The following is a 25,506-nucleotide window of genomic DNA, read 5'->3' on the forward strand; positions in this document are numbered from 1 at the left end:
AGTTATTCGTCAGTCAGTTTTGCACTTAAAATTTTCCCAATCAGACCTAGAAAGCTTAACTTTTCCATTTTGTATATACATACAGCAGAGAAAGGATAGGGTGAGATGATTCCCTTGACAAACTCGCCTGAGCAACAAACCCTCTCCATGTGATCCACTCTCGCTCAAGGTGGATCTTGCACTCGTGACACGTGTTACGACTCACCACCAATTGTGCAACCACGTGACGAACATGCAAATAGTTTAGCTTGATGCTGTCCTCTTATCAGTGCACGAGTGACCTCGCATTGAATTAATTCAGCACAAAACCCAATCAGTTGGCGAGATGTAAAATCAACGTCAACGCGCGTTCTATCTCTTGGCGTCGGTCACAATCAGTATCACGTTCTCTGTAATTTGCCTGCGCTCTCGCAATTGCAGCGCATTCCCAACTCAAGGCCGTGGGAAACTTTCAGACAGAAAACAAATAAATCCAAAGAATCGCTCTATACATTGTAGTTTCTACCTCTGACGAGCTAGCATTTCAAAGAGTACGTGGAAATGCAGTATTCACAAAATTGCAGCTCGGACTGAGTTGCTATACTCAAATTCGTACAGAAAATGCGTTAATGTAAAATGTAAGAGCGAGGGTTGAGGAAAGTGGAGTGTGTTTCTATTGTGACTGAATTTAAAAAATTCATGCGACGGGAATAGGGTTTGTCCCTTATAGCATTGCACGCACACAGCAACCCGACTTGTGCGTGACTCTTATGTACAAGTTTTTTATTGTTGTGTTGCATGCTTTTGTTTACATATACTTGTTACTCCCGACCTTGCCTTTACACTAAATCCACTCATTCATTTCCAACCACGTTGAGAATGGAAATTGGATTTACGTACAAACAAGCATACAACTCGCAGTCGGCCTGCGCGTTCTCTTTTGTGTATTACACCGCCCGAGAGGGCAGAGCACGTGTGCGAAAACAATAATGTGCATGCGCGGTTTAAGCAAATTAGCCCGAGCAAAAAAGGCGTTCTACTTTGCGAACTGACAGAACCAGCTTTTGCGGTTTTCTCGGCAAAACGCAAGAGCCAAGCGTATTTTGCTTTAATTAGCGCAAGCACTAGCTGCTCCGCATTAAAGCTTGTTTAGTTTTATTTAGTTGCAGTTGCACCAGCCCGTATATTTGCACTTAACATAAATTTCGCTGTTAATTACAATTTGAAATGCAACTGCAATTGTTGGTTAAATATTTTGAGACCGACAAGACTTAGTCTCAGAGATAAAACACGAACCCGAAACCATCGTCTGAGCTTAAAATTATATTTAGTTTCATAAAACTTGTGTTTTATTTTACCCCCTTCGGTTAATATATATTTTCTTCTGGAAGATGATCATCTTGTTGCATTTTTTCATCTTCATGCCACGTCATAATAGTAAATGCGGCTTTACAGAGAGCGCGGTGAGATACAGGTACATGATGAACATGTCTGCAGGGGCAGCAAATAATCGTATCTGAAAATCATTGAACAAGCATGCAATGTCCGTTCTGCACCTGCTGTGCTACACAAAACACTGCGGATGTTAACAGAAACAACGTAAATAGAGTATAAAGCCGTTCTTGATGCAACAAACAATGAGCAACCTTGGCGGGAAATTGCGGCGTGGATTAGTTTTCATATTCGCGAAGCACGCGAACCAACAGTTGGCGAAATGTAAGCTGCTTTTTTATTTCCCGCTGGAAGAATAAGCCTTGAATTATTCGCGGCAGTTCCGTTGCACCGCGTTAAATGTGCGGTTTAGCGCAGCAAGCACGGCTGGAAAACAAAACATCTGAGAGCACGATGAGGAATATGATTATGCAAAGTTTTTGTTTTCGTTTCATTCTTATTCTTCTGCCCGCCCGGCTGCAAAGCGAGAGTGGAAGTTGACTTTCATTAAAAAGGCTCGTAAGGAAGCGCACTGCCCGATGGTGTTAAAGCGGGCGAGCGAACCGTCGGCTTTCGAGGTTACTTTTTCACACTTTCACCCCGTGATAAAAGTGCAACCCCTCGGCTGCTGCACATGGATACTCTCTGTGTACAGCGAGCATTTCTATTGAAACTCGGGAAAGTGCTCGTATAATTTTACGCTTCAAAAGAGCACGAGCTTTTTTATATTGCTAATAAATTGGCGTGCGACAAGCTTTTTATCCCCTGCATAAGGTCAGCGCCATATGTTCGTAAAGTAACGGATTTTTTCAGACGGATTTTACAGCCTAGCTATGCGGTCAGCAATTCGCGGTGATGTTTATGCTGTTCATAAAGGAAAGAAAACCAAAATTTCGACAAGCGGCATAACAAGAATGGTATATATTCCATTTTCTGCTGTTTTTGGATTCTGGGAAACTCCCAGATATAACAAAAGCATTTTTAACGAGGGCAAATCTCTCTTTTAGCGGTTTCCGCTATTGTTTTCTGCAAACGCATCAAAGCTTCTACATAAAGGTGAAAACAATGCGCGGTTCTATATTTAAATGTGCTTTTTTGCCTCAACTGGAAAATTCGACAATAAACACCATTGTTTTGTTCAGTAATGTTTTCAGATCCCTACAGTTCATCATTGATAAATACTGCTATCAAATATACATTTTCAGTCACTAACTAATACGGCGTTTTAGATTATCATTCATTTTTTAAACAGTGAATTTATATAGTTAAAAATACAAATCAGGAATCACACTTTAAATAAACGCTTTCTCCAAGAGACTAGCGAAATACCTTTTAATCGACTTTGTTGTCTAATTTTAACGATTGTTTTGGTGCATCAATTAATTTTCTTTTCTTCTAGTAAGTTTGTCCTATTTTGCCATTTTGTTAACTGATTATTTAAATATGTGCCGATACAACTTAAAACACTAGAGTTCAACTGTTATATTGTCTTTAAAACTAAAGAATACACCTCCTTAAATAACATATCAGTGTCAGAAAGAGAGCATTTAAAACTTTTTAACCTTGATTAGCATTTCGCACTTCCCGTAGGCCATATAAGCATTGTGAGCTTACCGCCGAGCATGGGGATACAAATAATATTAGGAATAACCCATTGAAGATTTAATTCGAAGTATTAAAGTCGCACTTTGTTCTAATTTGGTGATTTATAATTAATGCTTGTTTTACGAACCAAATTTAAACATATATTTCTTAATTTCAAACATTATAGTCAGCTTTAGAGAAAGCTGCCTTTCACCACACCGCTTTTTTATATGATAATTTTTATCATCTCCATTGAAACAGAAAATTGAGATATTATTCTCCAAGAAATTTAAACAGAACCCTCTAAGAATGTTGCATATATGTACTGATTTTTGTTTAAAAAATCAAATAAAACTTATTTTGGAAGCATTTATTAGTACATATTGCATTAAGCTTAATAACAAAACCCATCAAAAATTTAGTAAAAAAATTAGTATAAAAATTGATGATTATGGGAGTTTTTTTTAATTTAGTTCCTAAATGTGTACCGTAAAAGAGCTAATTTTACTTGGTTAAATATAGGGTCTATAGTTGATTACAAAATAGAATATGCGTGAGTGAAAGAACGACCATTATTCTGCTCAACAACTAAGACACAGTTTAGAAGGACGAAGCCATTGTGAGCCCGCAGACCAGCACAAAATAAACATCGTGTCCTAGTAACGCATGAGGAATTCGCACACAAACGCCTGGCAAAGGAAAGAAAACTGTGCCGCGGAACAGTTCTCCTGTGCGGGTAGCATGCATCATTCAACTCACATTCAGCGAGAAAAATTTGGTTCACAATTTGCGTTGTCGGGTGAATTCTGCAACTTCTCTTACATCTACTTAGTTAAAACAAAATGATAATTTTATTCAAACAGAAATAGAGCAGTAAAGTTGTGAGAGAGAGAGAGAGAGTAACAAGGCCAGAGCTGTGTGTGTGTGTGTGTATACATGTTATAATTCTCAGGAAATGACATGTTGCATTAAATTGGAAAATTCTAGCTTGTGCGGGGTGCTGGGGATTATTGAAGCAAAGAGATTACATTATGTCTATTTAATGGACGGTGTAAACGCGCGGCACTTGCTGCACAAAAGGGCAGCAAGTGGAGAACAAGGCCGGCGTGCGGGGCTCGAAGGAGACCTTGGTAGTGCGATTTCCCAGCTGCAACACACTGACCCGGGAAATGCACGGTTGCGGAACTCAGTTGCACGATAGCTGTGGCTGACGGAAATGCGCGGGGCTGAATGTGGTGTGTGCACATGTGAGAGTGGGCAAAAAAACTACACCACCTCGTTGCCGCTGCGAGGAGGATGCAATTCACACCCGGCAAGGCTGACGATGCGATGAAGCCGCACTCGGCCAAGAATAAATTGCCACAATAGAGTGCAGATCGATGCCAATTTTGTCTTGATATTGCTTCCCATGCAAATTCAGTTGGGAATTGCGGACACTTTACTGTTATTTGGCTTGGGAACTTGTCTCTCTTTTAGCTCGCATGTTTTTTCAATCTGTATATTATACGAAATAAAATCTTATGTTGGAGAAATGATCGAGAACATATGAATAAAATTTCAAATTAATGTTATTCATACAATTTGCAGTTTACAATTAACCCTGATTGCCTCGCACAAAGAGACAAGTCATATATGTATAGGGTTAAAATTTCAACACTATCTTTTATTGCACTGTGTGTGAAAGGGAATTATTTTATGATTTAAATTCGCTATTTGAGTCCTCCTATAATTTTTAAATGGAAAAATTTAAAAAAGGTCTTTCCTCCCCTATTTTGGCCCAATATTTTTTATTGTAATAATTCTACTCTTTTGAGATTTCAAACTCGCTTATTTTAATGAATTTTTTATTTATTTTACAAAGCCGCACTAATGTGGACATTGTGGATCAACAAGCATTTCAAAAGAATGCGAATGTGCTTTCGGCGTGTACTTTTCTGCCACATTAATGTGTGCACGTTGGAGGTAAAATCATGAATAAGGCAATAATACATCTGGAAAATATGCCGATAAAATATATTTATTACGGAAAGAGCTCTACGCAACTTTCCAATGCGAACGAGGAAATCGGAAGATAAATTTTCGAAAGGGCTTTTCACATTAACCCTTCATTCAGTGTAGAACAAACAAGAGAGCTTCAATTCAAAAAGTATAACGAGCAAAAGCGGACGGCGAGGCGAAGTCAAACACGCGGCATTTGAACATTTGCGCGTAACCACGTACGTATAAAGTCTGCAGAGTGATTCAAAACTCGAAACCCATAATATCTGATGAAACATATTGCGGACGCAGCACAATAGGATGTTTGCCCTGCTTTTGCAGCGCATTTGTAGAGCAACATTGCGTTGGCCGTGTACTTGGCCGCACGCGAAAATGTGATAAACTGAATAATACATACATATTAGCATAATGCTGTTGCTGATGAGCATGCTAATTATACAGCGTAGTATGTAGGAAAGGCGTCGGTAGTTCCAGCTTTTGTGTGCGCTATTCAATATTTTCGAATAGAATTTGTTCGTTATTCACATCATCAGCTAACAAGCTTAACAATAAGCAACATCTTTATTCTCAAGTTCAAGGTTGCTAAATAACAACAACTCACCCCGCACATGAATGTTTGCCTGCACTACCTCATAATCCGTCAAAATGGAAGAAATGGGAAATTCAAATTTCCCTCCCCGGAGTTTCTACAGCGACGTGAGAATTTCGCAAGCGTGTTAATGGAAATCATACGTCATGCATAACATATGTAAGACGGAAACAGGGAGTCATGAATTTCCTTTTGAATACGCCGTAATGTTTCAAATCATTAGCGTGTAGGACCGTAGAAAATATGAACTTTGACTAGATTAACTGTGATTCCGAAACATTCTCTTTGGGAACTCGAGTGTTACCAGTGGTAAATTATACTGATTGATAATTAACAACTCTTAACGAATTATAAGCGTATGTAGTTGGATGTTTACGACAGTCGAAATAGTTAGAATAGACGCAGATTTGCACTTAAGTTTGGCCAAATTCACAGAAAAAGGATACTTACTGAAAATTGTTTATCGATTACGCGTTTATTCCACTTTTATTAAATAAATTATAACGTTGTGTAGCTTACCTTAATCAGCAAATTTGATTTAAACTTTTCAATGCAAATTAAAACTTTCCCGTTGCACTGATATCACTGCGTTAATTAATGCAGAGTATAAGAAATATTTGATGGGCTAATACTCACAAAAAAGAATATTATGACCAAATTATGGAAATTTTTAACGAAGTTTTTTCACGATGAAGATGATGAATTGAAATGCTGGACACTTTCTAGAAGCGAACAAATTTCGGCTTCTGCCAGATACCCAAATTGTAAGTCATGAGTGAGTTCTTGGCTTTGACCCTCACGCGTGTGTATAAGTATATCCAAAAGCCGTGTAAACCATATATATAGAATAGCAATAAAACATGACGGGAAAATTGCCTTTTAAAATCTACTGAGCTATTGAAATATTTATTAGACACCAAAAGGTGTACAACAGACATAATATACAGAGTAATTAAACTGAGCTACCTAAATTGTATAAAAACGTTTAAAAATAGTCTCCTTTTTATCGAAAAATGACTAAAATTGCTACTCTGACTATCAGTTATATTTTCATTTCGCAACATCAGTAATATTACGCACTATTTGCTATAAATGTTTGATTTGAGCCATATCACGCATCGTTTGCTCTTTCGTACTAATGTGCTTCATTCTCTCAGTTTCTGTCAACAAAAAATCCTTCATAATATGGAGAACCTTTATTAAACTAACAAGAGCGATATTCAAGTGCTAAAGCCAAGACTTATTTGGGAACTGTGCAAACAAAATGTGGAGAATTTAAACTCAATATTAGTTTGCGTCCAGCAAAAACAAACAAATAATGAGTGTGACACATCAAACAAAGGCGTTTCCTGCCCTGGATATGCCAAACATTACTAAAACAGCAGAATATATACCCTCTGTGCTGTCTCTTTTTGATTTTCTGCCAGTGCTGAAAGCTCCGGGGAAATACGGTAAACTCTCCGTCTTTTTTCGCCGTCCTCGCGCGTGCGATGATGAATTGCCCGGCGCAAGCAGGCAAAGCCGAGCCCCAAACCAAGAGGCAAAGAAAAATGTGCATTTGCTTCAGCAGTTGAGCACACTCAGAAAACAAAGGAAGCAATTAGCGAGATTGCCGAGTGAAGCGACCTACCACAAGGATTTTTCATATTAAACTGAATCTGTCCTTGTGTGCATATTATATGTACTTCCAAATCAAATAAAATCTCTTTCCAGAGGCAGGCAGGGAGCAGAGCATTCATTTTTCCTAGCGGAAGAGCTGGAGCTTAATCAGAGCAAAACTGCTGACACGATTACCCGTGGATTGCTTTCCGTGCAATATAGCTAGCAGGCCGAGAGCCAATTTGCATTGCGGAAGAGTAGAGAAAAGAGCGACTGGAGGAGGTGTGTATGTGTGAGTCAGCTCGAGTCGCTGAGCGTGAGAGTACTATAGTGTAATGGTGTGCAATCACTATCTCGCGTCTAATTGCGTCGTCCTATCTGTCATCAATTAACTTCTGAGGTAGAGCTGAAATTGCTAATGTTGGTGTTTACTACGCGAGATGAAAAAACTGTGAAATTTATTCCATCAAAAGTTAGGCTTAGAGGGAGGTTTATCCCAAAATTGGTTTTGAATAATATTTCGCAAAAAAATGTTTAGAGGACATTTTTTAATGTTACTATTTGTTAACCTCTGCTAAGTACATCCCGTGGGTCATGAGAGTCCCAATAACACCGCAGAGTGGATAACATGGGGCTCGAGTGGCCAGCGATCTTGAATAACTATATTTTCAATACTGAAAATGAGTGAGTGAATTATTGGTAAATTTTTTTGAAATTTAAATAAATTCGCTTTTGTACTGTTTATTTGACCCACAGTTTTCTTCGCAAGTAAGCCCATCCAAAAAATACCAATGATCTTTTCTAATTACAAAAAATCATCCAAATAATTCCAATGCGTTTATTTGAACTGCTTTGTTTTAATTTACTTTATTGGTTCCCTCGACTTCCCTAATTCATTCGAATAGCATAAAAAATGGATCTTGTATGAGTTGGTGGAATTTTGTGTCTGTCTGCTGGGAAATCATCTTGAATTCATGAAAGGAGTTTTGATCGCAAATTCGCCTTCTATACCAATCCAAAATTCTGTAAACCTGGAGCCAAAAGCGAGCTTCATTTGCTTTGTGAAACTTTCTCCCAATCTTAAAACCCGAGCTTATTAGTGTAGAATGAAAATGAGAACATTAATTTTAGAAGCATTTGAAAAGAGAGGCACGCCAAAACAAAGTGATGATGTGTGTGGAGACAAGGTCAGAATTCTTCCCACTGAGCTATGGTTATTTGAAGTTCTGGTTGCGTGGCTGCAGGCATCCTGCAAAATGGAGCAAGCGCTAATGGAGTTCAGAGAAGAGAGCGTTTTGCTTCTTGATTGATTAAAGGGCGGAACTTTCATAAAGCGAGAAAAAACATGTAACTAACCTAGCAGCTTCGACAAACTTCTTTCCAAGTGTGAAAAAAGCATAAAATGTTTCAGTTTCAGCTCTCTTGCAACGCGCGCATTTTTTGCTACAAAAGTTTGTCACGAAGGTGCGGTAAGAGTTCTTTACGCCAAATATATAAAAGCATGTATTGACATTCTACCTTCAGCCCACTCAAAAAAATAATGAAATGTATAACTTTTCTCCTAGGCAAGTTCAATATTTACCAATGTCTTCTCAAAAATTATGTGATAATAAAGTAAAAGGCAAAAAGGTAGATGAAAACGCACAACACGATAGAAGATCTAAATATGTAACAACTTCCCAAGTATATCCTTTATTGCATTTTCAGTCCGTTTATGGCCCCACGCTTTTGACCTTTTGGGCTCTCCACTGCTTCCAACATGCAAACAAGCTCCTTCAACGTGATTCCTGCGAAGAATGGATTCAAAGGATCAAGTTTCCGCAAATCCTTGTGCCGTCAACGAGGCTCAAACGTTGATCAGGTATAAAATAAACAAGAATCGATACTTTCTTTTTGATGTAGTCTATCCCTGCTTGCAAAAACGACGTTCGCCCGACCTGTGCCCTGTAATAAAAAAACAAGAGTGGAGTACATGTGCAAATATGTTATCAGAGAGAATGAAATTAGAATTAAAGCGAGAGCTGACAATTAAGCACGGAGACCGCTTGGGAGCCTTTGGAGCGAAAAGCAGCAGCAAGACGGTGCGGTGCTTCTTGAATGCGTTTCCCTTGCGAGAGCGGCGTGCTAGCTCTTCACACTTTCGCTTGTTCGCCAGCCTGAGTCAAAGAGCACCTCTCGTGTAAGCCAATTAACAGCGACGCTGAAACGAACACCTTGCTCGCAAAATTACGCCGGCGCTCCTTATTCGACGTTTTATTCCACCAAGTGAGACTTGTCTTTTGTTCCGTAAAAAAAATTGGATACACCCTTGGCCGTGAACATCGCCGTATCTCATCGCACTTTCGCTCACGTTCACCGCACATTTACGCCGACCGTCCCGACCAAACGGGAAGCGAGAGTACATCCTGTTGCAAATCAATATGGGATAGTTTATGTTATGGCTGACGCGTCCAAACGCTGATGCACACCTTGCAGCCATGCTATTGGACTTTTATGGAAAATTAACTTTCTCTTCGTGATAAAGTTCACTTGAGCTGGCTAGATTTTTTTTAATATCGAAATGAGAATAATTTTTGCTGAAGTTTTCAAGCCCATGATACGTATGTACTATTGATCCTTATCCCTTTTATTTATTACGTTTTACTCTCCACATTTTATTTTAAAGACTAGGATTGTCCGCACGCACGCGTGGTGTTAAAGTAACTTTATTACTGAACTGATGTATAAATACAAATAAAATATATCTAATCTAATGAAATACCTTCACCTGATCCAGCTCAAAATCTATTGACAAAATGTAATGAGGAAAAAGGTCTTGAAATATATAAATTAAAAATCAAATAAGTTTTTGGTTAAACAAATTGCAAATTTATTCTACTCACGAAGGCGAAAAGAAGTAATTAAAAGTGTCACCCAGACACACCTATATTTTTTGCGCACTCTGATAAAATATGAATGTAAAAAGCACTTTCAAGCTGCGTCAGCCGACACCGCTTGCGGCAGATAATGGGTATTAAGACTGTGTGAGAATTAGAAATAATATTTTTCATTTCATTTTGCTTGGAGATATAAAAATGAAATGAAAAAAATTAATTATTTGAAAAAGGAACCAAACATTGAACTAAGGCAGTCACCACTCTGAATGGTTTTCATAGCCTTCATGAAATTTAAATTTGGGCAAATTGCACAGTCTGATTTATTTTCCTTTACTATCGGCTGAGAGATGAACGAACCCAAGATAGGAAATCCGATGTAAAAGATTCTATTTTTTCCGCCAGATTGAGCATTATTCAACGATTGTGTAGTGCGTCTATTTTCGTCCTTTCCCGTGCCAGTTTGGTTTTTCGAGTTTCTGTCAGAGCAGTTGCTATTATTATTGTGTCCGCCAACCAGCAACATCATAAGGTAGTTTTTGATGTCTCCCCGATCCTGCAGTAGGTATATAATCGTTCCCTTGTTCACCATTGCCATTACCATCTTCCTCGTACTTTCCATTTCGAGACTGCTGAGCACCTTGTTCTTTGCTGCTGTCGTCCCTTCTTCCACCACCCCGTCCTCCACCGCCCTTGTGAGGAGATCTCCTGCTCCGCTGCAGCTTCTCAGAACATGGCTGCAGAGGCACCCGCACCGGGCAACCGTCCTTCAGGGAAATGCTCTTCCTGAACTTCCGTCCAGACGAGAATTGAGCGTGTCTCCTCATGCGAAAGCGTCTCATCCCTAATCCATCCCACCAACTGTGCTTACCACTGGTGACGTTCATGGTGGCGTTTGTTGGACAGATTTCCCGAGGGTTTGGGGTTGTCAACTGGCAATTATTGCAGCCATCTCGAAGGCCTCCGCCAGCAAAGCCAAAGGACGAGAAAAAAGGCATTACCACAGTGGTCCAGTCCGCGTCCTCCGCGATCCGCAACACTTCCACACCTTTGTGTTTACACGTCCCGCTTTTCCAATCATAAGCGCTCAAAGCGATCTAAACAAGGACGATTTATGAAAAGGGTGAAAACTTTTATTATTTTATTCATTTAGCAGAGAGTAATATTCCTCAATGTATGATGCTACTAAAGGCGGATTTGAAACTAGGATTAGTGGCTACTAAGAATTCTCACGTTAAATAGCGAGCTGTTTCCACCCCTATAAGTATTAACTCATCGCCTTTAATAAAAAATCCACGCAGTAGAATTATATCTGCAGGAAATTTTGAACTGGTGAAATTGAAGGCGATAAACTGAACTCATATTGAATAGAAAAGAGAGTGGGTGACGAAATCTTGTGAAATCACGCCACAAAAATTTCAAAAGCCGCTTAAAATTCCATCCTCTATTTAAAACCATTCAATATTGTATTAAGTTTATTTAAATTTAGTGTCCTAATAATAAAATATTATATATTTTGCTATTTACTAAATTTTTTCTGTTTTCTATTCCGAAATAGTTTGAGTTGTCAGTTTTTCGTCCACCAAAATGTATGCCCTCGTAATTTTTGCAGATACACTTCTTACAAAGAGTGGTATAAAGCTATAAAATTGCAAAATAAATTCTGGACTACTCACCAACTGAGCCAAAAAGATGGATAGGAAAATGTAGCAGCGGCCCCCCATAACAGCGACCAACCTACTCCCATGAAAATTTCGCTTGGTTTTCGGCGGGTGATGTCGGCCACTGCACAGGCAGCTGCTGTGATGCTTCCGCTGTCAGCGTCGCAATTGAAATGGGATTTCCAAAATGCATATATATATTTACGAAGTTTAAAACAAAACGGCAGCCTCTTTGAGTGCGCTCTTTCATTAGTATAAGATAATATTTAGCAGTTAGGGTGGCTGAGTTGTGACAATACTGTATTTTCTTATCACTTTTAATGCAACTTTCCTGATTAAAAATCCAACGCTTGAAAATCGGCATTGTATCATGTTTATGTGCACACCTTGGAACTACTTTCTAAGGCGTGGAAACGAGGTTATCATATTAGAGGGAAATTTCTTCCTCTGAAGCGAGCAGCAGCATTAACCAGCACCAAACGCAAAATGCATATTTTGGCATAGAAAAAAGGCAATCAATAAAAAAGGTCTTAAAATATACAAATTAAAAATCAAATAGGTATTTGGTTAAACGAATTGATAATTTATTCTACTCACGAAGGCGAAAAGTAGTAATTAAAAAGGTCCCCAGTCACACCTATATTTTTGGTATTGGGACTGAGTGAGAATTAGAAGTATTTTTTCTTTTCATTTTGCTTGGTGCTAAAAAATGAAATGAAAAAATAATTATTTGAAGAAGGAACCAAACATTGAACTAAGGCAGTCACCACTCTGAATGGTTTGCATAACCTTCATGAACTTTAAATTTGGGCAAATTGCACAGTCTGATTTATTTTCCTTTACTATCGGCTGAGAGATGAACGAACCCAAGATAGGAAATCCGATGTAAAAGATGTTATTTTCTCCGCCAGATTGAGTATTATTCAACGATTGTGCAGTGCGTCTATTTTCGTCATTTCCCGTGCCAGTTTGGTTTTTCGAGTTTCTGTCAGAGCAGTTGCAATTATTATTGTTTCCGCCAACCAGCAACATCAAGAGGTAGTTTTTGACGTCTCCCCTGTCGTGATCATCTTGGTGGTCGACTACTTCAGAGGTCGAGTTTTTACCCAACGTCGATTTTTCTGAATTGCTTTCAATTTCATTTCCGTGAGTGGCATTTTTACTGTAAGTAATTTCTTTGCCACTCGCCAAGTCCACGCTGCGGCTTGTTGTGGGTAATTCACTTATCGACGATTGCCCAGTTCTGCCATTTTTCTCGTCGACACGGCCGCTGTTAACAATGTCCAGCAGATTAAAGGAGGTGGAGGCAGCACCTTGATTTTTGCCCATTTGGTCCGTGCTGAGGGTAGTGAGGGTGCTCTCCCTGACAGACGGTTTGAGTGGCAAAGTTGTTTCCACGCTGGAAGAAGTGCTTAGCGTGCTTGATTCACTTCTCGCCCAAGTGTCTCTTCTGCCTTCGCCAAAATTATTTCTCTCGCTCGTTGGTGAAGTTTTTCCGTCTGGCGACATTAAGGCTTCTGGTCCACTTGTAATTTCCGCATATGTGTATTTGTCTGTAACTTGCGGCTTTTTAGTGCTTCTTAATGACGTCGTTTGCTCGGTTGTTACGCCAACTCTTGTTATTGGCGACAAATTACTACTTGAATCATCATTTTCATCATTTTCCCTTGTCAAATCCTGTAACCCAAATCCAGGGCTCCTGCTGGGAGAAGAAATTTGCGCCGCGGTAGCGGTAGTGGTTTGACTATCAACTTTAGTAGTCGTGGCAGTTGTTTTTGTAGTAGCAGTGGTGGTTGGTGCGTTTGTTGAATCTGTGATATCATTCTTCCATCTATCGTTTTTTGTTGATGATGCTGGTGCCGTTGATGATGATGAAGGCGTTACCTCACCTGTTGGAGCAACAGTGGAGCTAACCATTTTTAAAGGCGTTATTGTGTTTGCCAAAGGAATCTCGCGTGCTATTGGAGTGGTTGATTCGGTTATCGAAGGTTTATTTGTGCTAATTATTGTGCTTGCACTTGCTGCATCTTCTTGTTTTTCCGGATTTTCAGTTGTGTACCTCCTTCTTGTGTACTGCGCTGTTGAGGTTTCAGGAATGGCGGTTGTTGTTGTTGTTGTTGTCGTCGTGGTAAATGTCACTGTCGTCGTACTTGTCACATCAGGAGATTTAGTTTGCGAAGCAGAAGTGGATTTTACAGAAGTTGAGGCTATTGTGGTTTGTTCTGTCCTAGTATTCTGTGTCAATGTTTTGATTGACGTTTCCAAGGGATAATTTATTGTCGACTGGTCGTTAACCTGTGTGTCTGCAGCCCACGTGCTTGATGCTCCCCATCTGTTGTTGGATGTTGTCTCAGCAGGAGCTCTGGTTGTGCTTGATTGACGAACTTGATCTTCCTTTTTCGGTTCACTCGTCACCACGGCACTGCTCATACTGTACCATGAGCTAAAAGTCTGATCTGTTTGCTGGGAAAATGTGTATGATTTTGATGCCCCACCGTTGGAAGACCAAGTACTGCGCTGATTGTTTGAGTAGCTGTCGACACTTTGAAATGGAAGTGTGTCTGCTGGCAACAAAGTGGAGCTGAATACCTCTGATGCAGCTGGCCAATTAAAACGAGCTGATTCACTGAATGCGTACCTCGTAGACTCGCTTTGTTCTATCGAAACTGAAGGAGTGGACTTGACCATGCTCGTGCCTGGAAACTCCAAATCCTCAGTCAGCATGATGCTTGGTTCGTAAGGACGACGGCTTCTTGTTGGAGAAATCGTGAATCCAGTTTGAATCCCCGAAATTGGCGATGTGTCTATAGGATCCTGCAGTAGGTAATCGTCCCCTTGTTCACCATTGCCATTATCATCTTCCTTGTCTTCCCGAGTCCCGTAACTGTAGACGGTGGATGTTACCATAACTGTGGAGTACGATGTGGATCCTCTATTATCACACAAGACTTTTGTCTGCTTGGTTGTCGGATCAGTGCACCTGAGCCGACCAGAATCCTCCTTTTCCTTAATGGTCACCCTGTAGTAGTACTTTCCATTTCGAGACCGCTGAGCACCTTGTTCCTCGCTGCTGTCGTCCCTTCTTCCACCACCCCGGCCACCACCACCCCGGCCTCCACCGCCCTTGTGAGGAGATCTCCTGCCCCGCTGCAGCTTCTCAGGACATGACTGCAGCTTGTCAGGACATGGCTGCAGAGGCACCCGCACCGGGCAACCATCCTTCAGGGAAATACTCTTCCTGAACTTCCGCCCAGATGAGAAGTGTGCATGTCTCCTTGTGCGAAAGCGTCTCATCCCTAATCCATCCCACCAACTGTGCTTACCACTGGTGACGTTCATGGTGGCGTTTGTTGGACAGATTTCCCGAGGGTTTGGGGTTGTCAACTGGCAATTGCAGCCAACTCGACGGTTTCCGCCAGCAAAGCCAAAGGACGAGAAAAAAGGCATTACCACAGAGGTCCAGTCCACGTCCTCCGCGGTCCGCAACACTGGCACACCTTTGTGTTTGCACGCTCCGCTTTTCCCATCATAAGCGCTCAAAGCGATCTAAAAAAGGACGGTTTATGAAAAGGGTGAAACCGATTGTTATTTTATTAATTTAGCAAAGAGTAATATTTCTAAATGTGGCGCTACTTAATGCGGATTTGAAACAAGGATGAGTGGCTTCTAAGAATTCTCACGTTAAATAGCAAGCTGTTTCCACCCCTTAGGCCACATCAGCCTTTGATAAAAAAATCCACGCTGTAGAATTAGCAGCAGGAAATTTTGAACTGGTGAAATTGAAGGCGACGAACTGCACTCATTGAATAGAAAAGAGAGTGAGTGACGGGATCTTGTGAAATCACGCCATCTTTTCTCTTGCAAAAATTTCAAAAGCCGCTAAAAATTCCATCCTCTATTTAAAACTAATCAACATTGTGTTAAGTTTATTGAAATTAGGTGTTATTAAAATAAACATTTTTTGGTCTTTACTAAATATTTTCTGTATTCTACTCTGAAATAGTTAGAGTTGTCAGTTTTTCATCCACCAAAATGTATGCCATCGTAATTTTTGCAGATACACTCCTTGCAAAGAGTGGTATGAAGCTATAAAATTGCAAATAAATCCTGGACCACTCACCAGCTGAGCCAAAAAGATGGATAGGAAAATGTAGCAGCGGCCCATAACAGCGACCAACCTGCTCCCATGAAAATTTCGCTTGGGCGAGCAGAGTGGTGTCGGCCGCTGCACAGGCAGCTGCTGTGATGCTTCCGCTGTGGCGGCTTCACTCACTCAGAGTCGCCCTTGAAATGGGAATTCCAAAATGCATATTTCGGTATATTCACAATGAAGCTTAAAACAAAACGGCAGCCTCTTTGTGTGCGCTCTTTCATTAGTAAAAGATAAAATTTATCATTTAGGGTGGCTGAGTTGTGTTTAGTGAGACAATGCTGTATTTTTTATCACTTTTAATGCAACTTTCCTGATTAAAAATCCAACGCTTACATTTTCTATGAAAACATTTTTACAGTACATAATATGTTATCTCTTAGTTGTTTTGTGTGTTATGTAAAGTTAAATTATCACAATTTGAAAGGTAACTCTGAGTACATCACTCCAAATTTTCGCTTAATCCTTTTGAAAATCGGCATGTTTTGTGCACACCTTGGAACTACTTTCCAAGGCGTGGAAACGAGGTTATCATATTAGAGTGAAATTTCTTCCTCTGAAGCGGGCAGCAGCATTAAACAGCACCAAACGCAAAATCCAGTATTTTGGCATGGAAAAACACAATCGACAGAGCAGGAAAGTGACTTGGCAACGAACACAATATTTTGTGATGGACAGGCAAGGCTGGGCTGTTTTTGATGCTTTTTTAAGTGCTGAAACTCGCTGCAGAGACAGAATTTCGGATCACTTGAAATATATATGTAATATTTTTGTTTAAGATTTTGATTTGTTAAAGGGAGGGCAAGTTTAGACGTGTCCAAAGTAAAGGAATTGAAACACGCTTGGCCTACGAATACAGTAAGAGAGGAAGAGAGCAGTAACACATACCTTTCTATCAAACTTTGTTAGTATTTTTATGATTTCTTCCTGAATTTACTTATATGGCAATACAAACGCTTGCGGCTCGTTACAAAGTTTGTGCTTCAGTGATTAAAATGCAAGTTACTTTAAAGCACCCATATCATGTTTCTGATTATTTATGCGTTACATTTCCTTAATTGTTTCTTTTTTGGCGAATTTACCAATATTTTAATTAGTTTGTGCATTTAAAACTTGAATTTTGAAAATTTAAAACCTGATTACTAAATAGTGAGCAGCGCTTCACTTGAATGTAATTTTTCAGTCGTGCACGAGCTAAAATACACTACAAAAACCCCAAAGTTGATACTAATTTGTTTCAAAATTATAATAAAAAAATCAGTGTATCATTGGAAGAAACTGATTATTTGACATTATAAGAAACTGTATACAATAGCATATCGCATTTGTTTAGCATGATACATGGCCAAAAAATATGGCAATCAAGACCTGCAAAATAATCCTTTATTATGAAAAAAGAATAAAACGTATTTAACGGCAAGTGCAACGACACCATTTTCAAAATGCTACTTTCGTTAAAAGCAATTTAGTGAAATTGTTTGGTGCAGTGCAAGTAATTCATCATTTGCCAACACAGTAATCGTTTGTTATTTGAGGGATTCATCCACTTATTTATGCATGTATTTAAGTTAATTAGCAGGTGCGTAGATTGATTTTACAAGGTATCGCTAATAGCATTCCAAATTGAAAAAAATGCTCAGAATATTTGTTTGCAAGTGATGTTCAAGCCTATCACAATCAAGAATTAAATTCTCTTTCGCTCTCTCAACATTTCATAGATATCATCAGCACCATCAAATTCAAAAAAGCTCATTTAAAGGCCCACTTTGACGAAAATTTTGAGCACACGAATCGATTCCTGAGGGTCGAATTAGGTAAATTTGATATTTTTTCCGACCAAAAAGTTCAGCGTGACGTGCGTAGCACTCGCGGAAACTTTTTTTGCCGCCAAATAATATGAACCTTTTGTGCGCGAACTACGCATGCGTCAGACCTGGTGGGGCGGCCGGCCAGCCAACGCACATTATTTTCTCTCGCCGCTCGCCTGCTGACAAGATGCGAAACACATTTATTTCCCCCTCTCCATCTGCGTCGGCTGGCCTGCCGCCCCACCAGGTCTGACGCATGCGTAGTTCGCGCACACAAGGTTCATATTATTTGGCGGCAAAAGAAGTTCCGCGTGTGCTACGCACGTCACGCTGAACTTTTTGGTCGGAAAAAATATCAAATTTACCTAATGCGACCCTCAGGAATCGATTTGTGTGCTCAAAATTTTCGTCAAAGTGGGCCTTTAAAACGCGACTCAAAGATCCTATCTATATAGGTGTGTAAAGCTTGATTAAAATTAGTCGAGTTTATAAATCTTAAGTGATTTACAGCACCACAAAGCAAAAACCAGGACCACAACCCAAGGTTGCGAAACGGATGACGAGGGCTTTGTGCTCGAATTGATCACAACTTCCATTCAAATCTGGAGTTTCCTGTGCGAACTCAGAGAAATGCGGGTGATTATGCAAAATTAAGTCCAATGCGCCCGTTTTAGCAAGAATTAACGTAACGGCCGAGGGAGCGTAACCGGGCCTCCCGACTAGCTTGTTTTCTCAAACTACTCAACATGGCAGTAAACTTCGTATGAAATTAACTTTGTCACAAAGTATTCTTAAATACCGATAGAATATAAAACAACATGTATGAAACCTGTGCGAGGACAAAAATGCTTTGGACGCGCTGCTTCCGTGCTTCCATTCGCTTAGAACTTTCTCTTGAGCAAGCTGCGGATTTGTTCGATGGGGGAGGGTAAGCCGTCCGAGGGTTTGCCGACGCCCTGCTGCAGGAGCGAACCGGCCTGGGGCAGATGGATTTGTAGGGGGTCGCGCAGCCGGCGCAGATCATCTTCCACACTAGCGATGCTGTCGCGTAGCTCATTGTACCGCTCCACGTCGAAGCCGTTCTTTCGCGCCTTCTTGTGGAAAGAAATCAGGAACTGACGGTCCTTCACGTCAGGCAGCATGTACTCCTGAGAGAAATTTCATTGATCAGTTGAAGAATATTCCAACAATATATATATATATATATATATATATATATATATATATATATATATATATATATATATATATATATATATATATATTCAAACATTTTAAATATTGAATTATCAACAAAAGTTTGAAGATAAGGTACAGCATTTAAGCAAGATGACGTATGAGATTAAGGAGGAAACTTTATGTCATAACACGCACAAGGATGAGCAAACAACTGCGATTATTGTGTTATCTGGATTTTTCCTTGATTGGTCGCAACAAAATTATTTCACGCAGGTGTTGCAATATGTATTTTTACAAAGATACCGAAAAAGGTTTCATTATAAAGAATCAGAATCAGTCAGATGTAATAGATGAAAGATATTTTAAAATGATTTTAACAATTCACACTACAAGTTTTATGGACAGTTAATAACATAGGACGCAAAGATATTGACGATAAAACAATACACATTATCTATAGAACCCTAAATCCATCAATGCATAACGATATCTTACTTGTTTGGTAAGGACAAAATAGGCATAGCAGGCCATGGCAGTGCCGTAAGTGACAAAATAGGTGACTGGCTCCATTATGTCCCATGAATACTCCCACCACGTTAGCCGAGCGAGGATACCAAACTGCACTGACATCAACCCCAGGCCAACCCACGTCAGTGTTGTTGTTCGCTTCTCAGCTAACTTGGACAGTTCAAGTCTCTTCTGCAGTAACAGTAGAAGATTAAATGAGTAAACAATAGCACAAAGAAAGAAAATACATTTTAAGACATTAGAGATTGATAAAATCATTCTTACCGCTTCAAGTGGAGCGATCTTCTCTTTCAACATCTCAAGTTTTGAAAAAAGTTCCCTCTCCTTAGAAAGCTGATGTTCGCCAACGTTCAGCGCTTCATACAACTGGTTGACTAAGTTGCGCACATCTGAGAGATGTTTGATTTCGTCCTGTTTGATGCATCTTTTAGTTATTTTCAAAGATTTAAGGACGATTGTCTGACCTGGGAAAGCCTTTCTTGGTGCGGTGTAACCACCTTGTATGAAATGTCATTCATGACCAACTGAAAGTCGTTCTCCATCAACGACTCAATTGTGTTTGAGCACGCAATTCGCACTCCGTCTGGAAAAGAATTGCAAACAAGTTAGAAAAGATACAGTCAATAGCGCTCATGCTTAGCTGATAAGAATGGGCACGCAATTGGTACGATGTGAACACTAGAACTTTTCTCTAGCGGAGTTTCTTATATAAAATTTAATCCATTTATTTTACACACTCCAGTGTCTTAAATGCGATGTTTTCAATGACAAGGTAAATAGTCACCTAAGGTGGTGCAGGAAACTCGGTCGATGCCTCTGTCCTCTTTCTTCAGCATCTCTTGGAAGTCACCAACTGAGTGGCTGATGGGTCGCAGAGTGAACCTGCAGCGCTCTTTCCGCGATGGCAGTGGTACTGTCACCACTGGCAGACCTTGTGAATAGTGGATCGTAACACCTGAGAAACAAACATGACAAATTACATTTCAGGTAAGTACAATACAAGGAACATTTGCCCTAAGAATAATTTACTATATTTTGCAAATTGTGAAAAAGCCATTAAAATAATAGCAGATGGTATACATTTTTAGAGAGCATCGCAACCCACGTCATGTAGGAAGCAAAACTACTTTTAAACGTTTCATTCGAATTCCCTTCCAATATTACACTTTACACGTTTGCGATTTCAGAACACATTATGTCGATGCTTTGTTAGAAACTGATGTTTTATATTATTGTTTAGTTATTTATTTTTACAAACTCTTTTTACAAGTCAATGAATTGTTAGAATAATTATTATAGTCCGAGTTGCCCCAAAATCTGATACCCTTTTGACAAAATCAAACCCAGCACGGATTTCACACAAAATATTGTATCGTTTCATTTGTTTGATAATTTAAACAATTTTGATCAAAATTTTGTAAATAACGCGAACTTTTTTTATAAAAAATCATGTGGAAGGTCAACGCTGACTTCAATTGCTCTTAAATAATATTTTGCCTCATTAGGCACATTACGGCAGCACTTGACCCGTTTTTCATCTAAAGCGATCAACGTGCAGACGCACGATAGGGCGCGTCCAACCAGGAATCAATAATTTATTTCCGACTGAAGTCATTGACTCAAGATTTTATGCCTAGACGTCGCAGAGAGTGGAGCAGAAACAGAATGTTTCGAAGATAGAAAGGGAAATGCAGACGCTGCGATCAACTCTGAAAATAGCTCGAGCAACAAATCACGTGTTCAGGTGGCAAACAAAAGAGCAAATATAATGAGCTCACTGTTTAGCATTTTGACCAGAATGAGGGGTACTTGCGTCACGCGTTAGCATATTTTCCGAACTTGAAACGTTCACTGAAAAGCGGAAAATTCACCAGTTATTAGATTAGGTTCATGGCTTTGGATTACACGTTTCCAAAAAAGCTAATTATTTACAGCTGATGAAGTGGAAGTTGGTTGGCGATAAATTACCGTGACGCAATGTCGGTCAGTGCTAAAATTCATGTGTGTCACAAATACGCGTGGGTGGGGAACAGAGAGGAGTTGGTGCAAGCAGAGCCATCAGGCCGGAACATTTCCGACGCGTCCACAGGCACGGCGACTGATGGACCACGAATGTTGGCAGGTTGGCAAATTTATCTCTTTAAAACTCGAGTGCTTATGTGCGGCTTATTTTTAAATTCTATAACACAGTGGGGTTGTTTGTTGCGCACAAGTCAGTAGATTGATGGCTTCACTAGCTTAAAATCCAAATAATGTTTGACGTGAAATTAATTTTGCTGAACTTGAGTGTTTAATAATTAAATCAGACATTAATACGAATAATTTTTGCTGATACTGTTTATGGGATATAGATTTATGTGCTCTAGATATTACTGCTTTTTGTTTGAATGGCCGGAATTGAGTGTTAAGTCATTTTTCCACTAAATGATTTTTGTAATTCTATTCAACAGACGTTTTTCTAAACGGAAAGACCGTACGAATTTAAGATGGAAAAAATTACCAATTAATTTTTTATCAAACAATTTAACTGCGGTATGGTTCATAACTTTAATCGGCTGCATTTTTATCTATTTAAATTCCCCCAAAAACAAAGTTTACTGTACAGAATTTGGCACTAATTGTGAATTGGTACTGTTTGCCTTTTCACTTTTCTGTAATAGCATACAAATGATTCAGTGAAATTGAGTTTTTAACGGGACTTAAATTGAAATTCTAGGCTGTAAAAAAGCAAAGGTGATGCGCGGGTCGAGCGGACGTTTTCTGTGTCCGCGCAACCCGCGCAACCGAGAGCTGGTGGACGCGGAGCTGCCGAGTTGCGACGCCGTGCGCAACGCTCGCTCGTTCTTCGAGTCGCGTACGCGGACAGACGAGTCCCCCGCCAAGGATGACGACCCCTGTACTCGGACCGAATCATCGTCTGAAAGCGACAGCGAGAGTTCCGGCTCGTGCGACGTGTCAGAGGGCACGCGGACAGTGTCGCGGCAGGCGATGCAGCGACTGCGCGCGCTCGGTCGCAGCGTCACCTACTTCGGCGGCCGCGTGGTGGCCGACAACCGGCCGGGCGGCGGCCACGAGCGCTCCTCGGCGCAGCGCCTGCTGCAGGAGATCCTGCAGGCGCCGCGGCAGTACGCCCTGCCAGGGCCGGCGACGCGGGCCACGCTGGTTAAGAGCAACAGCTGCGGCAGCCGGCTTGAACTGCTTGTCATCAGTGATAAATGACTTTGTGGTGTCTGCTGTCTGCTTCATTCATGCATAGATCAATGATCAATTACTCAGTCAGCCCAGTTGTTGCTACCGTCCTTTGTGCACAAAGTGCTGCTGCTGGGCACAAGGGGTTGTTCGATTCAGGGACCACAAGATTATTTAATGACAATTTGATATCAAATAAAAGAAATATTAGTGTTAAATGCTTAAAGACCGTCATTGACGAAGTTTCTGAGCACACCAATCGATTCTTTAGAGTCGTATTAGGTAAAGTGGATATTTTTCCGACCAAAAAGACGAGCGCGTAGCACAAGTAGAGCTTTATTTTACCGCCAAAACAATATGAATGCGAGAAGTGCGCATGCGTCAGAGCTGGCTGGATCTGACAAAGAAGTCATTCGTACAGGCGGTCTCTCTGCAAGTGCTCAAACCAGCTCTGACGCATGCGTACTTCTCGCATTCATCTTGTTCTGGCGGTAAAAAAGTTGTACTTTTGCTCCGCACGTCGCGCTGCACTTTTTGGTCGCAAAAAAATATCCACTTCGACCCTCAAGAATCGATTCATGTGCTCAGAAACTTCATCACAGACGGTCTTTAAGAATTCAAGATTTATTCGTCTGCTAAATTAAAGCTGAAAGATAGTGGCTGCGAAATTACCACAATGGTTACCATGTAAATCAAACGGTAGGTCGTTTAGTCGTTTGCTGGCACAGACGTTGTGAGAAAGTAGCTCAATAAAAGTTTTATTCCATCATATTGAGTACTATACATAAAAATCCTAAATATTGTCCTTAGAGGAAAATTTTAATAAATTTTAGACTGCTGAACAAGGGGAAAATGAACAATGGTTAAGTGTTTTTTTATCAGGAATTGACGTATTCAACTGAATAACTGGAGAGAAAATATCTCTTGAACCATTAATTTGCAACAATTTTTCTGTTTGCAATACCATAGTAAAATGAATATAAACGCACCTGGCGTAAACACTTTAATCATTGCAGTTCAGGTTTTGCACAGTTTCGAAACTATAACCATTCTCCTTGCACAACACCACCTTGAGTGTAATTTTTCGCAACACTCACTGCAGACATTTTCAATCATCATTTGGTTCATAGTGAAATTCAACTTTTAAACTTTTCATGAAACCGCATTAAATGTTAAATTTTCCAGGGTTGTTAGGCTTGAAGTTTATTTTACCAATACCAAGCAGGACATTATTATATGTGCCTCGAACCTAAACAAGTTCATTATCTGGGTGGGAAATAAATTTTAAATTCAATTTTCTAGTTGGATTCCTCTGACTTCTTGCTCATATTAATCATTGTCAAGAAGTTGATATTATTATTATTCAGGCACAGACCAAAACATTAATCGATATTCTAAGTCAAGGAGAAAAAAATAAGATATGTTTATGCTACTAGATAAAATATCACACGAAAACCACAGGAATAATATTTATATTGGTTTCCAAGGCCTGTCCTAGTTGTTGTAATGTACTTTTGTCATGGATTTTATGATTGTTTGTTTCTGTTGCTAAAGTGAAACTAAACGTACCATCAAACCTTGGTCTCAAAAGCCAGAGCGAACGATCAAACCAAGAAAGGCGCTTGATTTATTCCAAGTAAATTCCAAGAAGCTACGCACATCAACTGTCTCTCAAACTCACCTGCGGAAGAAGGGTCGGAGGGAGTGGCTGATGTCGTCGTGTCGTCATTCAGCCGTACAATACTGCAACTTAAGTACCTCAGGATGTGCGGTTTGTTTGCTGAACTCTGTTGATTATACAAATAGGGGCGTCAGTTTTGGCACCTTTTCAACTTCTATTACTTTATTCCTAGGAAACGTTTTTCTTGAATGATAAAATACACAGAGGGGTGTAGAATCTTAAAAATACTTTTTTCGAGGCCTCTGTGCAAATTTCTTGAGTAGAAAACAGGTTTCCCAATTTAACATGATAACTAACAAAAAGCAGGAAACGAAATAATGACATCAATGCTCTAAAGCAGCCGCAGAGGCACGAGAACAAAACATGCAAAAAATCAATGCGTCTCTGCCCAAAAGCAGCGGCTGTCAACTTATGCGCCGGAGCATCTTTCTCGCCGCACTAATGAACTTTAAAAAATCTATGTGTATGTTGTACACAAAAGAGAGCATGCCACCCCTGTGACCATGTACACAAAATATTAATGCAGCATAATGGCATCTGCAGCAAATTGGAGGGTGGCGCAGGGCGACGGTAACCTCCCTTCAGTGGATGGTGGTCGGGAACGCGAAATAAAGTACCTGTGCCAGTAGGGCCGGTGAGGGGCCTGCATGGGACACCAGCAGGGCAACGACCCGTCGGCACGCACTCGCCATGCCGAATCAAAGCGTGAATTCGGCTCGTTCTACGATGGTCGGCGTTCGGAGTTTGCTCTGATCGGCTCGGGCGATCGCCGATTTACAAGTTTGGAGCTGGCCCACGAAGCCGACTCGTCACCGAGCAGCTCGGCGATTCGGGCCCGTAGTCTACTCAGCCTCAGTAATGGGAACGGGGCGAACGGATTCGGCGGTCGCACTGCTTGTCTGCTTGTTGGGCCGCTCCTCTTCTAAACCCCTCTTGTTCTTGCGGTTCTTGCGACTGCTACCATAGATGTCACGTCGAGCGACTGTTCAAGGGCAGTCCTCACTACCAGAGACACTGCCAAATATAAATATTTTGAGGCTTTAGTTATCAAATTACGAAAATATGCTCCGTTTAAAAAAATTAAATCACTTCAAATTTTTTCATTTTAAATGTATAGAAATTGGGAGCCACGAATGTCATGACAGAATTAAACGAAAATATATTACAGACAAAATTTTAACTGCAGTCTTCCCTTGGTAGGCATAGCATAATCTTGCGCCGCAGCCGCTTGCGGCTCTTGTTGATATTATCGTCGTT

The 25,506-nt window shown here is 40.3% G+C and overlaps 3 protein-coding genes across 4 annotated transcripts; 1 reads left to right on the forward strand and 2 right to left on the reverse strand.

The window, feature by feature from the left end:
- Positions 1–12,273: 12,273 nt before the first annotated feature.
- On the reverse strand, positions 12,274–17,914 carry LOC135935694 (uncharacterized). Its single transcript, XM_065478209.1, has 2 exons — positions 15,835–17,914; positions 12,274–15,260 (listed from the first exon to the last, which is right to left on the reverse strand). The coding sequence occupies exons 1-2, from the start codon at positions 15,877–15,879 to the stop codon at positions 12,441–12,443; spliced, it is 2,865 nt and encodes a 954-aa protein (XP_065334281.1). The 5' UTR covers positions 15,880–17,914; the 3' UTR covers positions 12,274–12,440.
- A 179-nt stretch (positions 17,915–18,093) lies between these two features.
- On the reverse strand, positions 18,094–25,452 carry MCU (mitochondrial calcium uniporter). 2 transcript variants are annotated; one of them, XM_065478217.1, is made up of 8 exons: positions 25,416–25,452; positions 24,867–25,263; positions 24,250–24,355; positions 20,164–20,334; positions 19,844–19,962; positions 19,644–19,790; positions 19,347–19,550; positions 18,094–18,820 (listed from the first exon to the last, which is right to left on the reverse strand). In XM_065478217.1, the coding sequence occupies exons 2-8, from the start codon at positions 24,939–24,941 to the stop codon at positions 18,554–18,556; spliced, it is 1,089 nt and encodes a 362-aa protein (XP_065334289.1). In that variant the 5' UTR covers positions 24,942–25,263; positions 25,416–25,452; the 3' UTR covers positions 18,094–18,553. The 2 variants fall into 2 exon arrangements, with proteins under 2 accessions (XP_065334289.1, XP_065334290.1); XM_065478218.1 differs by lacking the exons at positions 24,250–24,355; positions 24,867–25,263; positions 25,416–25,452 and adding an exon at positions 21,158–21,281.
- Positions 21,357–23,341, forward strand: LOC135935699 (uncharacterized). Its single transcript, XM_065478223.1, has 2 exons — positions 21,357–21,501; positions 22,096–23,341. The coding sequence occupies exons 1-2, from the start codon at positions 21,357–21,359 to the stop codon at positions 22,596–22,598; spliced, it is 648 nt and encodes a 215-aa protein (XP_065334295.1). The 3' UTR covers positions 22,599–23,341.
- Positions 25,453–25,506: the final 54 nt, after the last annotated feature.

This window comes from Cloeon dipterum, chromosome 2, assembly GCF_949628265.1.
Source record: "Cloeon dipterum chromosome 2, ieCloDipt1.1, whole genome shotgun sequence".
Lineage (NCBI taxonomy): Eukaryota > Metazoa > Arthropoda > Insecta > Ephemeroptera > Baetidae > Cloeon > Cloeon dipterum.